The sequence below is a fragment of the Trachinotus anak genome, unplaced genomic scaffold (genome assembly GCF_046630095.1).
Source record: "Trachinotus anak isolate AG129_WGS33_773 ecotype Australia unplaced genomic scaffold, CSIRO_AGI_Tana_v1 ptg000014l, whole genome shotgun sequence".
Lineage (NCBI taxonomy): Eukaryota > Metazoa > Chordata > Actinopteri > Carangiformes > Carangidae > Trachinotus > Trachinotus anak.
In genome coordinates, this window is record NW_027273865.1 from 8,034,849 (window position 1) to 8,050,142 (window position 15,294).

Consider the following 15,294-nt stretch of genomic DNA (forward strand, 5'->3'; position numbering starts at 1 on the left):
GTAGAGTGTGAGTGTGAGTGAGTGTGTGTGTGTGTGTGTGTGTGTGTGTGTGTGTGTGTGTGTGTGTGTGTGTGTGTGTGTGTGTGTATCTGTCTGTCTGTCTGTCATGCAAATGAAAGACACCAGTGAATCAGAAATAATAAAACCAGAATGGAGCACATGCTTTCAACATTTTCTAAAAAGCAGAAAAGTGGAAAATACAATTTCACATAACTTACATAATCAGATTTTCACACTGTCAGCTCTGCAATAAAATTAACAAATTACTAATTAAGCACATGTAATTGGAACTTACTTACTTATAAGAGAAATTAAAGACTACATGAAAAGTGAATCATCCTTCTTTTTTTCCTTTGAGATGAAGTTTGGTTACTTTAAGAGACCAGAGTTTAAAAAACCCTACTGATTATCTGTACTTTTTACAATACTTTGTACAATATATTAGGATTTTTCAAGCTATTTAATGAAAAATCACTACACTGTAATCACTGTAATATGTTCAGAAACACAGCTGATATTTTATCTGCCCACCTGGAAAGTAAAAAGAAGAATACATGTCGTAGCAGTAGTAGTAGTACTGTAGTTACATCACTCCTGTTAGTAATAGTTCTTCCACTGCAAAGTCCAATAAAATATTAATCCCTTTACACGTGACAAAATCAAAGAGACACAGTGGAGTGGAACAAATGGAATAGATCAGCCCAAAATGATGATGATATGGGTGATCTGGGTTTCATTGCAAAGGGCTTTTAGTATTTAATAGACCAAGTGATTGAACAATTCACGTGGTGCGTGTGCATTTGTGAGTGAGGGAGTGGAGTGAGTACATGCGTATGTATCGATTGGCTCAGGTTTGCAGTGGATTGCAGAAAGTCCGGGGAGGGGCGTGGGGGGAGGCCTTGTGCAGCCGTGATGCTACCACACAAAGTGTTGACAGGAGAGCAGCGGAGAACTACAAAGAAACGCTTGCAATTATGAGTTAAGAGGCATCTAAATGAAGACTAAATTACACAGCAGGAATAAAACAAATATAGATCAAGATCTGAAGCTGTGTAAAAGGTAAATGTTTGGGTGTGAAACTAAGACAAAGGAGAGGAGAGAAAGGAGAGAGGTACAACTACAACTGTGAAAAATCCACCCCACACTGCCGGGGGGAGCCTGTGCCTGTTTGTGTTGACGAGGATGTTTGAGAGATGGTCCTGGAGGAGCAAACACACCCAACCAACCGAGTCAATGCTCAAACTGCTCTCCCCTCTCTATTCGCTCTACTTTGACTTGACTTTCAAAGGCCAAGGATTCTCCCCCTCGAAGGAGAAGCAGAGAAAAACAACAACAACAACAACAACAACACTGTAGCTGTCTATGTCATAGAAGCAAAAATAAAATTGAAATAAAACTTCATGTTTCTCATGTTTTAGTTAACATACGAGCAGATTTCTGTTTTTCTCTGCTTCTTTTCAAGCACCATTTCTTACTTTTTTTTTTGAAGACCTTGCACAAAAGCCAGAACTGTTCCCCAGTAGCATTAGCAATTCACAAGTTCATTGCACCGTTGTTCATTTTCTGACTCTGCAGGCACTAAGGAGGTGAATGCCACAGGAAAATCATTCACAGTGAGGAGCACCGTCCAGTTCCAGGTGGACAAACGGGACGACGGCGCCGCCTACACCTGCAGTGTGGAGCATGTGTCTCTGTCCAACCCCTACATGACAACTGAGGTCCTGGAGGTCCACTGTGAGTGCAGTCATACACACCCCACAAAGCTGGATTAGGTATAAGATTAGTATTGAGAAGAAATACAAGGATTGAGATTACATTTATGTCTGCAGGTTTAGCTTTGCATTTGCTCAGGATTAGTGTGGGATTAGTTTGCAGGTAAGGGATTAGTATCAAAGCAGAACAGGGATATGGGCTAGAGCTAAGAGTTGCCCAGTGGGTAAAGAGCTAACTACTGTTGTACTTTGTCAGTGTAAGAGTTAAAGCCTCTAACACACAGTGCTGTCATAGCATTGGATTTTTTTTTTTTTTTTTGTCTCTTCTTCGCAGATGCTCCCCATCTGGAGATCACACATTCACTGATTATTCCACAGGAAGGGCAATACTTCAAATTGGAGTGTATTTCCATAGGCAACCCGATGTAAGTTGGCATTTATTCACAACTTCAATTTGGTGGTAGTTACTAGACTGAAAATCAGCAGGGATTTGACTTGAAATGTGATTCTTCTTCACTAGAGAATGTCATTTCCTTTTTTTAAAAAAATATTTCTGCTGTTTATTTGTTATTTCTTAACATTTAAGAAATCATAAGCAGCAACATAAAAGGACAATATTGCCTACATTGTTTTTTTGTCCTAGACCTGAACCGGTGCTGTGGTCTAAAGATGGAGGAGAGCTGCCAGACACTGAGCGTATGATTGTGGAGGGCAGGGAACTAACCATCACCACACTAAACAAAACAGACAATGGCACATACCGCTGTGAGGCCAGCAACGACCTGGGGACCAGCAGTGCTGAATACATACTGTTTGTATATGGTGGGTACTTCAGTGGGGGCTAGTGTTGCTATGGATGATCAGTTTTGTTGTTGGTCAGTGTTCATTACTCAGAAACAAAGCCAGGCAGGGGGCTGTCACTCAGGCAGCTTAATATAAAGAGGCTAAATATACAGCTGGTATGTTATGATAGAAAATGTCTGTAAATCAAATAGCAAGATAACAAATTAATGATCGCTACCTTAAATATAAAAGATTTCAATAAAGGAAGATTTCAGACACATATCTCAATACCCAATAATCTGCCAATCATAATAACTGCTGTTGACTTCAATCTTTTAACCGTCATTAGTGGTTCATTTATGAATATCAGCTGACAGACTCCAGTCACCCATAACCCAGTGAAGGATGAACATGCACAGATAATGAATGGATATTTAAAAATGCATAAAGTAGCAAACGTGTTTTAAATTTGATTTATCAAATAATTCACAATCTTCCTGAATAAAGTTTATGGTTATTTTGGCTGTAAAGACATGCGCCAATTTGATTTTAACAGATTTTGAACATTTAAAAGATCCTGCCAGTGCCTCTGCAAGGTTTAGTTCTGGCTGATTTTGGCTGACAATTTTGGGTGTATTTTTGCTACCATGATGCGAGACAGGCATTGGTTTCCATTCATTTTTAAAAATATGAAAATCATTCATCAGTTCAATTCATCACCATTAACTCTGCATAAATTTTGTGTTGCTAATACATCATGGTTGTGTGATCATGCAGATGAAGTGCAGATAGGTCTGAAAACTCTCCACTGCATGGCCTCACAACAATATTACAACTTTGACAGTAAGTAATGTAGCAACGACCTGATGTTCACTATGATGGAGCAAGTTAGGAAGCAAGTTCAAATAGTTCATATACTGCATTGAAATGAATGGAAACACATGGAAGACCTACAACTGAGAAACAAATGCAAATCTCTAAAATTTTGCAACATGATAAATGGACTGCACTTATACAGAACATCTCTGCCTTAGTAGGACAAAGCACCGCATTAGACTTTCTGGGATATGAGCTCAGTGTCCTGTTCAAACCAGCCACCCTGTTATTAAAAGACAACCTGCTCTACCTCCTGAGCCACAACTGCATTTTGGTTGGAGAAACTGTCAGATGTGATGTGAAGTACAATATAGCATGGTTTGTAAGAAAAATGATCAAACATGTAAAAACACTGGTATGGTCCTTTATGATGTTATCTGACTGTATTTGCTGCCAAGTGGTAACAGAGGATAGGATAAAATAGAGTAAAAGGTGGCTTCCAACAACTGATCACGGTATTTATCTGACACAATAGCAAGTTCATGATCAAGTGTCATTAGATATGTTTAATTTTGTGGTTCAGATATACTGTACCAAAACTAATGCCAGCACGTATATTATAGCAGAGAGGTCTGTAGTCCTGCGTTCCAGACCATTTCTTCAAGACTCCCCTCTAAAATCTTTCCCTGGCACAGTGCAAGATAACCTAGTTTACTTCATTCTAATGTACATAGGCCTATCACTACACAGGTTTAGCATTTGGACTCTGCCTGTGAGGAAACAGAAAAAAGTGTGAAGGATGCAGAATTTAGCTTCCAAGTACTGCCTGGAGGAGAGATAAGTTAATCCCGAGACAGTGGAGGGGATGAGAGAATAAAGACAGCATGGTGCCGGAAACGGATCATTAAGGCCTCTGCAGCACATGTTCATAATGTTTATCAAACAGGGCCAAGTAAAAATACAAAAACGAGGACAGAATATATAAATTCAACATGGATTTATTTGTTTCCATTTTTGCCAATTAAACAGTCCCACATGAGGGTGCAGTTTGTTTGGGAGCGACTTATCACAGCTCCAGCGCTGGACTTATTCAAGCTCACACACAGTTACTGGATGCACAGCAGCTTCTTTGTTCAATTTTAAAGGCAGAGGCTTTCGGGGAGAGAAAGCCCTTCAGTGGGAAAAATGGAGGAAAAGGAGGATGACACATTCGTCCTTTCAGCTTTTGTTATCTTAGTCTCTTCTTTCAGCATGCTCAATGAACAGGGTAAGGCAGCGATGTCAGGCTAGTCCATATCATCCTGTCATATCTGGGTGCTATGTGCTGGTCCATAGCTTCATTCCTCACATTTCACAGCCAGGAAGGTTTTTCTATATTTCAAATTATACATAATTCGAATTTGTTAAACCTGGGTTGTTAGAATTAAATGATACCGTATGTACTAACAGGAAAACTGATAACCTTCCGCAGCCCTCTCACAGTAAATACAAAGGTCCTGGTTACTAGGGGAAGTATGACAAATTGAGTTGAGTAGGTAAAAGATGTGTGAGATGAGCTCATTTCCACTGATGATGACAGTCATTCTTCAGCGCCATCGTGTCTGTCTGAATACTTACCGGGTCTCTTTGGATCATCTCAGCCTCTAAGCCTAATTTGCTAATGACAGGAGAGCCGAGAAGCAATATATGTCAACGCTCCGCTGCAATTCATCATCGTCTGCGATTATGCTCCTCGATACACTTTATTAAATAAAGCGAGGAAACACCATATATGATAATTACTCTGTCTGAGATTCTGGAGAGATAGTAACAGATAGTAGCCTGGTAATACAGTTGAGAGACGTGAAGCTGCAACTTCGTACATTTTGCCCTCACATTTCTCTCAGTTTTTTGTACATTCCCCCCTCAACAAGCGTGATACATGATGAGGTTTTTTTTTTCACTGTGTGCAGCCTTTTTACCACCCTATCATCATTTGCTTGAAAATTTAACAGATGTCAGAAAGATGAATACTTCATGTATGACTCATCCTTTTCCCCAAAGATAGTGCTCAAAGAATTTACTCATTCAGAGCTTGAGTCATTTGTGCAACTCTTGTACTTTATCATCTGTGCATTTTTATTTCATTATTTTTGCCTGTATTCACTGAGGGAAAGACCAGAATTAACCCCCTGCACCAGCCACGCGCAGTAATTGATTTGTGCTGTTTGATTTTCCCTGTAAGTTTTCTCGTGGTGAGCCTGTTCCCCACGGATGGGTTTGTTTTTGCTCCCCTTTGCTCCTGTTTTCATTTAGCAGACGTCATCACCTTAGTGCCTCCATCTCCAGCTCCCCCGACTCCCTCTCTAACCTCCATTCTTCCAGTCGGCTAATGCCGACATTCCCACATCAGGCATAGGCAGGCACAGCTGTGTTCGCAGGTACACTTGCAAGCCACCCCCCATCCCCCCAGCCCCCCTACCCCCCCACCCCCCCCTCTACCCCCCGCCTTCGCCTCAACGCTCCATGCACTCACAAACATGACACTGAACACACAGTTGATGATTGATGAGCTAACAGCCAGGCTTTGAGACAGAAAATAGCATTGTTTTTCCGGATGAATTCAATGTCTATTTTTTCTCTTACCCTCCTGCTTCATTTTCGATACACAAGCACTCTTACCTCACCAGCATTTTTATCAGTTTCTGATTAGTGTTTTTATTGGTAGCTGACAATGTGCAGACATTGTAGAGTAGGTTATCACAGTTTGTAAACCACTGCGCCAAATATCACCTTTACAGAGGCAGAAAATAGAAGTGAGTTTGTTCTTAGGCAGAATGGCTTCCACCATTACAACCACACACAAGAACACATTTACAATTATGTTTGAACAAAGTTAACCAAAATCACATGCCCTATGTGTTCACTTCAGTTCCTCTCTCCTAATGGAATTAGTGTTACAGCGTTTGTGTATGCCATACAAGAGCACTCTGCAGGTAAAATATGCCAAGAGGCTGCCTTAACACTCGAAATAACTTTGGTGTTGTGTAACCAGCCCACAGAGAGTTTCCTTGTAAACAAACAGAAGTTATATTCAGTTTTTTCTCGCCAAAATCGCATTATGTGTATCCTTGAGCTTCCTCATAAAAGATTTGCAATGGTGATTTGGCTGTACTATTTTACACTGTGCATTGTTTACATCCATATTTATTAGCTTACAGTCTCAATGACTGCCTGTGCGAGCGCAACTGTCGACTAGCGGAATAGCTTGAAACTGGCAGCAGGACCATGCTCTGTGCTCATGCATGTTGATTCTTTTGCGCATCCACGATACAAACAAAACAGGATCCCACTCTGAAAAACATCGCTCCATAGAAAAAAAAAAAAAATCCACAAGGTACCTTTAAACTGGCCTCTCAAAATAAAGCAGAAAAAGGTGTCAATAAAAGCTGTGACTTTACTTTTCCAAGAAACCTTGTCATTTGGCAGTATTTTTATACTCTTACCTGTCATTCATTATAGGCTGCTCAATACATGTTGAATTCACAGGTGCAGTTGAGTGAACTGTTACCTGATGCCTGATAGATAAAAAGTCCTAAAGGGAACGCTTGCTTTCAATATTAAAGGGTCGGTTCACACAAAAGCATATTTTCCCTTTGGTGTTGTTGGCTATCAGAATGTTTTTGTTTTGTTTTCCCAGGTTTTTAGATATTTCTCCCTCAGATCTATGCTTCCACCCTCAAACAGTGGTGGTGAATGGAAATTTCATTTGCATTAAAGAATTGCAATTAGAAAATATCCACAACATGATTCTCAGACAAATTATTAGATATCTTTCAACCTGGGAAAATACCAAAACTAGTTACTCGTATTTTTTGGTGAACTGACCCATTAAGGATGAACAATGCCAAATCTCTGTATATATGCCTTTGTTCTTCATCTTGTCCTTGTCAATATATCTTTTGCTCCTCTCCCAGTCACTGTTGCCAGTAACTCCAGTTGAGCATATATTTGGCTCAGACAGCAAGCTTTGCTTTGCGTCACTTCTGCACGCTGTCAAAGTAAAAACTCAGAAAAACAGACCATGCTAATTTCTCATGTTTCCTTTGAACCTTGTGGTCACCTTTTTTATCACGGTGTTGTTCCCCTCGTCTTCCCTTACTGCTGTCACTGTCTGCAACCATGGCAACAGCCAAAGACTTTCCAGGGCCTACGACAGGTAAATATTCCACTAGGTGATCATTTTAAGCCAGATTTACAGTGTGTGATGCTGGATCTGGATCTGGGTCAGGACACATCATGGCCTCCACCCAGCATGAGCCAAACCATCACCATGCATGGATGCTCACTCTGCTGACGCCAGCCGCTTTCTCTCTACAGGCTGCATAAGTTATCACACAACATGGTTTTGGTTTGCTTTGTCTTAGAACCATCTATTTCATTGTGCAGTCTGAGTGCTGCTGGGCTGGACATTGTACCTGTGCCAGTGTGCAAATATTTGATTTCAGTTCATTTGAATGCAGCAGAAGTGGAAGGGAACGGCTAAAATTCTCAAAGGGAACTCTGTCTTTCACATGTCTGATCACACAGTCCTTGAAAAATATTTCTGTTTACATAGTTATATATACCATATTTCCCTAGGTATATGTATTTATAATATATGTGCATAAGTGGTTGGAGAATGTTAGTGTCCACGTATATATATATATATATATATATATATAAAGTGAGACAGGGTAAAAACAGGATAGAACCAGGATTCCCTAATGTAACTAAACAGGGTAAGGTTAAAAATGGCTCATTGAGGCCACTGTGGGCTGCTAAAATGTTTGCAGTTTTCCTTTTGTGGCAACGTGTGTGGTATTTTAAGTGTCATCTTAGTGAAGCGAAGTTGTTTAAAGCTTTTGCAACCATCTTGATCTGAATTGCTGCCCTGTGTCGTTTGCTCCGGGACTGACATATGAATAGCCAGGGTATTTACATGTGAATTAAAGCTCAAGACTCTGGTTGGACAAGTATAAATACTTAATGGTCATTTACTCACACTTAAGGTGAAAGCAAGTGTCGCGTTTACATGACAAGTTCAGCCGCGGTGCATCAAGAGCTGTTTAGCTTGTCTCATTCCTGTGAGCTGTGAGCACCAGCCAAGTGAGATGTGAAAATTGTGTATGCTCCTTGTTGACAGTGGAACACCTGTACAGATCATTATATCCATCGACACGCAACCAAAACTGAGTTAATTCAATTGTTGTACCAGTTGACAATTATTGCTTTCAAGTCTGAAGTGCCTGCCTGTGAATCCCTAATGAAACTGTTGTGGTGGTTCTATTCTGCATGGAGTTAAACTGCATGTTTCACAATTTCATCTTTATATATATATTTTTTTTATTTTTTAATGTCCTTCACTTTAGTTTGCTGAAAATAAGGGTTGCATTCTGTTAACAGAGGAGTATAACGAGGTGTATAGGAACATCCCCGTCGTCATTTCCCAGGGTCACTTTGCAAAACTGAGCACAAGCCACAGCCATTCATCAGCTTGAGATAATGAGAGCACACGAGGTGCACAGTAAAGACACAGCCACTTAGAGTTTATTACACGACAGACACAAAGGCATGCTCCTGCCTGGGAAACCTTCAGCTCGCTCTTTGCCCAGAGGACGCTTCATGTTAAATAACATTTAAAAAAAAAAAAAACAAAACCTGATCCTCAGCAGCAGAATGTGGCAGCGAGCAAGGAGGAAACACAAAAGATGAAAACATCACTCAGAGCTAGACTTCAGTTTTCTTGCAGCATGTTGCCGTTGCTCACGCACATTTTTGAATTGTGTCGAGATTTGTGGTATTCCTTATGATCACTTCTTTTATGCCTCAATTCAAGCACTTCAAAGCAACAATGTCAGGTTGCTCTAAATATGGCAGAAGCTCATTTGGGGCTGTCGTGCTTTGTTCACAAATGTAAAAGCTGCATCTGGATTTTTTTTTTTTTTTCTTCCGGATAATTGCAGAAGCAAAATGTTTTCATTACTGTTTAAAAAATGTCTACAGCTGCATGAGACAGCAGCGGAGCATCTCGCAGGTGTTAATATTTTCCCTCCACTTTTCCCTCTCTGCCTCTGTCTTATTTCAGACCCTAATGCTTTAGGACAACACGGACCTGACCACGCTTTAATCGGCGGTGTTGTTGCAGTCGTGGTCTTCATCACCTTGTGTTTGATAATAGTTCTCGGACGATACCTGGCCAGACATAAAGGTAAAATAGGTCACCTGAGCTCACTTGAATAACGGTGTTCTTGCCTGGAGTAAATATGCATGTCTAGGTGGATAAACTGGCTGTGGCTCTGTATGTCTGCAGGGACATATTTAACGCACGAGGCCAAAGGAGCAGAGGACGCCCCTGACGCAGACACAGCCATCATCAACGCCGAGGGAAACCACGTGCATGCAGAGGAAAAGAAAGAGTATTTCATTTAGACTTCTGTTGCTTTTCTCCCTTTGTTTCATGACAACTTTTGACAGCAGACATGCAATTTTAAGCTGCCTCAGTGTCACTGTCTGTTTTACTTTACTTATTATTCACTTGTTCTTTTGCCTTCTCCAGAAAGCTCATGCTTGGACACGCTTGTTTTCAAAGCATTCGCTGACACTATAGCCTTCTCCTTTTGTAATCAGTGTGCCCCATGTACAATTGGATTATGTCCATTCCATTTTTACGGTGCCTAAATGCTGTATATTTTTTCTGCATTTCTTTTATCGCTTGCATTATCTCTCTCTTCTCACCTGTTGTACAACGTTTTGCAGATTTCTTTTAAATTCAGAGGAAATGTGCTTCAACTCAAGTCTTAGCTTTTCAAACAGCTTTGCTTTAAGAACAGAGTGTGTTAAATACATCAGTCTATCAGACATTAACATCAGAAGAATCTTTTTAGGGACTGGATGGTCTTTGGATGTTTACCCCACCACAGCCATATTGCAAATGCTTAAAAAAAAAACAACACAAACACACACACAAAGCAGACCAGGCACTTTGACAAAACAAAAGGTAGAAGCACAATCTATGTGATTGTCTCAAGATGAAATCAACTTCCCTTTTAGCACTGTCTCCATATTCCTCCATTGATTTTGATTCTGATTTTATTCATGCTGTCGATTTGTACCAACAGAGAACAAGTCAGAAAATTAAAGCACAAAGTCTGAGGACTAACACAGAGGGAAAACACATCAACTGTTTCTTGTCTCAGGATTCAATATGAGTCTAGATGGAGAGATGGTGTCAGATACACGATGAAGATTTCAGTACACTGAAAGATTGCAGTTATCTTCATAGATGAGGAACTTTAATTTTGAGCTGGTGATTTGATGTAAGATCCAAACTGAATGAGTGGAACCTTGTGGGGGTTCATTATTTATGTTGAATTTTATTGAACAACTATGCTCAATGTGTGGATATTGCTGTAAAATACTTTGCTAACGTGAATATTGGTGAACAATATTGTTGAATCTTGGGATCCCTGACACATTACGATTTGTATATTAGCATATACAGTATTTAAAGTATTCCACATGTCTTATTTTTTTCATTTATCTAACAGGAGGTTGTTTTGTCATAAAGTATGTAAATAATGTGTAAGTATTCAATTTCAGTAAAAGAAAAACTCTGGTTATAGCTTTTAATTTCAGGTCCATATCAGTTCCCGTCACTTTGATGAGATTGTTTTCACACTTTTGAAGACTTCTTCACACAGGGATTCTCATGAATTGCTTAAAATGTAAAAAAAAAATAATAAATAAATAAAAATTAAATTAAAAAAAAGAAAGAAAGAAAAAAAAGAGAAAAAAATCTGGTTAAAATATATGTATTTATTATTATGATTGATTGACATTTATTATATAATGCTATATTGATTGATATTATTGCTGTTATTACTAAAGTAGTGGTCTGACATTAACTTTTCCATTTTTTAATTCTGAAACTTATCATAAAAAAAAACAATACAAGGATCACCGTTATGGCCTTTGAGTTTGCTGCAAACAGTACTAATGACATGTTGAGGCATTGGTGAATCAGACATCCCCTCATTGTATATAGTCACTGTATCAAAGACTTTGAACCACATAACCAATGCTCATACATGTTATTTTGTTAGTTCAATATGATGCTATAAATAACTCATTTTGTACAAAGTTTTAATCGCTGTAATTAATTTGCTTTTTATGGGGGATGTGTGAGGTTTTGCTTTTTTCTCAGTATTGAATATTCATTTTTCAACTATGCCACTGTAAAAAGAAGAAAAAAAGAAAAAAGAGAGACAAAGTGCGGATTAAAATATGAACAACTTGAAAACTGCCATTTTGTTGTGACTAAGTTTGTACTTTGAAACGCACTCATGAGTAATGCTTTGTGCTCTTGAATTACAGTAGAATTACACACAGTTACAATATCAGTCCACATATCTCCAGTTATATAAAAGGGAGCATATGATGATGGACAGTGCTATGACCAAAGCCGCGCTGTAACTGTTATTCCATGCAACGGCTGAGTATTACTCAACCTTTAATATTAATAATGCATGCAAAATGTCTGACTTGTAGAAGGATTAAAAAGCCATGAAGCTCCTCAGGAAGATTGCCTGAGGCGCAGCTCCACTCATGATGTGTGCATTAATACAAGGTGACAAAAGGAAGACTTGAGACTTCCCCAAGTCCTCCGCTGTCTCACTGGAGCTGAGTTCGATATGCTTGAAGTGGCTTCATCAAAGTGGCCACAGATGTTAACACAGCAGGCTGCCGTTGCCCTTATTTTAACAAACTAAGCGGATGAAGTAGGCTGGGTGAGGAAAACTGGAGCTAAACTGTTTTGTGATTTGACATCATGGTCGAGGATGTTCGGATCCAGCTGATTGCTTTAATTGGAAGTGATATGCTAACACTTAAGATGAAACTTTATTGATCCCTGTGGGGAAATTAGATAAACAGTAACAGCATCTCGTGAGGAAAAAATACAAACGTAGAAAAAGAGTAAAGCAGTAAAATTGAGTAAAAGAGTTATGCAGTGAAAAGATATGCAGATGTTGCCTTTGTATTAATGCAAGATATGGTGTATAGGATGGACCACTGATTTATAGATTGGTGCAGGTATTACCAGAATTCATGTCTTCTTAATGACTGTAAATAAGGATTAATGCTGGATAAATATGGGCTATAGATGAGTTTTAGTATGCATAGAAATAATGTAGCCAATACAAAATCAAATAATAGTGTGCTTATAAAAATTCCATGAATATATGAGGGACTTGTGGGAAAAAACATCAACATGCAAGTATTCCAGGAACATGGTGTGCAAACGTGCATTATATTCACATTATCTAAAAAAAAGGCCATATGCATGGACTTGAAGTGTAATGGCAGCATTAGAGTACCATTGGAAATACTAAACCATATCAAACTTACATTTGAATAAAGCAAATGTTGATTGTAGTATCTTGCATGCAGTAGTGATCTGGTTCTAACATTTACAATAAGCCCTACCAATTTAGAAAAACAAAAAAGCACCTCTCATGGTCAATTATCACTGCTTCAGTGGCACAGATGAACTTTTGGAAATCTGAGGATGGATATAATAGCCCAGTGCAGATTACTGAGCTCATATTAAATGTCTCGACATCCTTAAAGGGAGATCTCGTTCCAGGACACAGGGCCCGAGTCATTATGATCCTCCATTCTTCAGCTCCCATTGACCTTGAGCATAATGTTGCTTCCCAGCAGACTAATGTTGCCATTATCAGCACACTGTCCAGCCAACCACCTGCCTGCTTCACACGACGCCTCCCTCCCCCTCTCTTGTCTCGCAGAGACGGCTCCCAATGCTCACTTCATAATCATTACCACCAAAAGCCCAGCCAGTTCAAAGAAACATCAGCTCCGACTATCTCACTCCTCCGCGTTATTGAAAGCTCAGTGCTTCGTTAAGCTATGTAAATTGAGATAGACTGTCTTGAATAATGCCTGGCAGAAAATAATGCTAAGAATCCATCATAATTTAGTAATTGGATATCGAGGAGGGGGGGAAACATTCATGTGCAGTCGTAAATAGTGAGTTGGAAAATGGATTTCCTCTTTACCCTAGAAATGTGAGAACCATCCCTGGGCGATATAACAATCACAGCATGACCTCTGAGGAGGCCTTGTAAGTCTTACTAAAGAAGAAGAAACTGATCCCCACTGTACCCTGTGGGCAGGGTCCGTATCAGTCCTCCAGCTCACAATAAGCTCTTATCATAGCAGAACAGAAGTTTCTGACAAAAATCCTTTAGGGACAAAGCGATATCTTAAAAAACATTATTACACTTAAACATATTCAGTCTACAGTACAATTCAGATTTTTCAGTGTTGAGCTAATAGACCTTGCAGTTGTATTTCCAAGGCTGTACAATTAAATAGTCCGACTGAGTGTGCTACTTCATGAGTATTCTCCTTTTTTCTAGTCTCAACAAGACTCGGATAGAAAAGAAATGTTTATTACAGTAACTTGGACCAGACTGTTGTCAACACAGTCTGCTTTTTCTTTTTCATCCCGCAGTTCTGCTGTAGATTAGTGACAACTGGAGGAGCCATAGCTAGACTGTGCATGAAAAGCCCTCCAACCCTGACACAAATAGTGGTCCTTCTTTTGGATTAACAGCACAACGTTTTATGCAGAAATAACAGTAATTCCACTTGTTTTCACTATCCAAGCATGTAAATTGCCTTGTGTAATTCACTGGGCGATTTGCTGAGGAAGTAAAAGGGTCAAAGGGATTGCGAAGCAGATGCAGTAGTGCAGATGTGATAAAGAAATGTTCTGTCCTGTGGATCATGTTTTTAATTACAGATTTATGGTTAACGGTTACACTGTGAAGTTACCCAATGATTCTTCCAAATCTTGAGTCAATACTGTATTTACTGATAACAATAATCACAAAAGTCCCAACTGGAAAAAAACTCTATCCAGCACTTTTTTTTATTTTATTAATATTGTGTCATCTGTCATATTGCCTGCCAGGGAGGACAAATATTTTGGAAGAGTTTACTTGTAATCATTGCTCTGCACCCAAAAATGAGGTCCAAAGAGCAGACAGTGGAAGATGAAATTCACAATTTCTCAATATCCTCCTTTTCATTTTCAGAACTTTGTGTTGGGAGTCTGTTATCGTCACCCTTAGAAGCCCAAGGTTGCTTTGTTTGTGTAAATGGTTTTGTCTTTGATTGACAGCTCATTCTAATGGAGAATTGAGTAGAATAATAACAGCATGGTTACAGCACTGCTGCTCCCTTGGAAAAGGAGTCAATGCAAAAAAAAAAAACCATCATAATGAGACCAACTAGTGTTGCAGGTACACACATAGCTAGATTAGCTTAATGTTGCCTTTTCTTACTGTTATGTGTCCAAACAGCAAACAGCTGAGTTTTCTGTTGCCCCTTTTGATTTATAGCTACAACATTCACGCCTCATCTGTATCGCTGCTGAATCAGAGGGCTGTAGGATATTATCTTGAGATGTGTTTTGCCTAATCATATTTGATGAGATTAAACAGATCACTCACACTTCCACTTGTGACAGGGCCGAGTGGAAGTTAGAAGGAGTCAAATGATCCGGAACAAAGAACATGAGCTTGCGTATCCCTCTGGATGCATCACCATGCCATTAGTCTAGATGAATGTGTACAGTCAGATACTATTCCCTTGTTTGCTGCATGAGGGCTTCCACTTTGAGAGGCAGCGGCTACGCTGTTCAAATCAGGCCACATGCAGGTCTGTGGATTGATGACTGAAACAGGGCTACCCACTGTATTTTAAACTCATTCATCCACACAGACTCACATTCTCTGTGGTTTATCTTTAAATAGCCCACCCTGGGATTGTCTGTCTGTCATTTGATTTATTCTGTGTTGTATTTTTAGATCTAATTAAAACAAACTTCTGTATTGTTTGGCTGAATTTTGAATCATGCAGACCCAGGAGAGTACAT

At 39.4% G+C, this 15,294-nt stretch overlaps 1 protein-coding gene across 5 annotated transcripts in view; it reads left to right on the forward strand.

Annotated features, from left to right (window-relative positions):
* cadm2b (cell adhesion molecule 2b) overlaps positions 1 to 11,117 on the forward strand; it is a 145,054-nt gene extending 133,937 nt beyond the window's left edge. For 3 of the 5 annotated variants that reach the window (XM_071496525.1, XM_071496527.1, XM_071496526.1), the window contains 6 exons: positions 1,576 to 1,734; positions 2,047 to 2,137; positions 2,356 to 2,534; positions 7,483 to 7,509; positions 9,418 to 9,540; positions 9,643 to 9,905. In XM_071496525.1, the coding sequence (XP_071352626.1) occupies positions 1,576 to 1,734; positions 2,047 to 2,137; positions 2,356 to 2,534; positions 7,483 to 7,509; positions 9,418 to 9,540; positions 9,643 to 9,761 (698 nt within the window). In that variant the 3' untranslated portion in view covers positions 9,762 to 9,905. Of the gene's footprint in view, positions 1 to 1,575; positions 1,735 to 2,046; positions 2,138 to 2,355; positions 2,535 to 7,482; positions 7,510 to 9,417; positions 9,541 to 9,642 lie in introns of all 5 variants that reach the window. The other 2 variants (XM_071496523.1, XM_071496524.1) reach the window with 2 other exon arrangements.
* Positions 11,118 to 15,294: the final 4,177 nt, after the last annotated feature.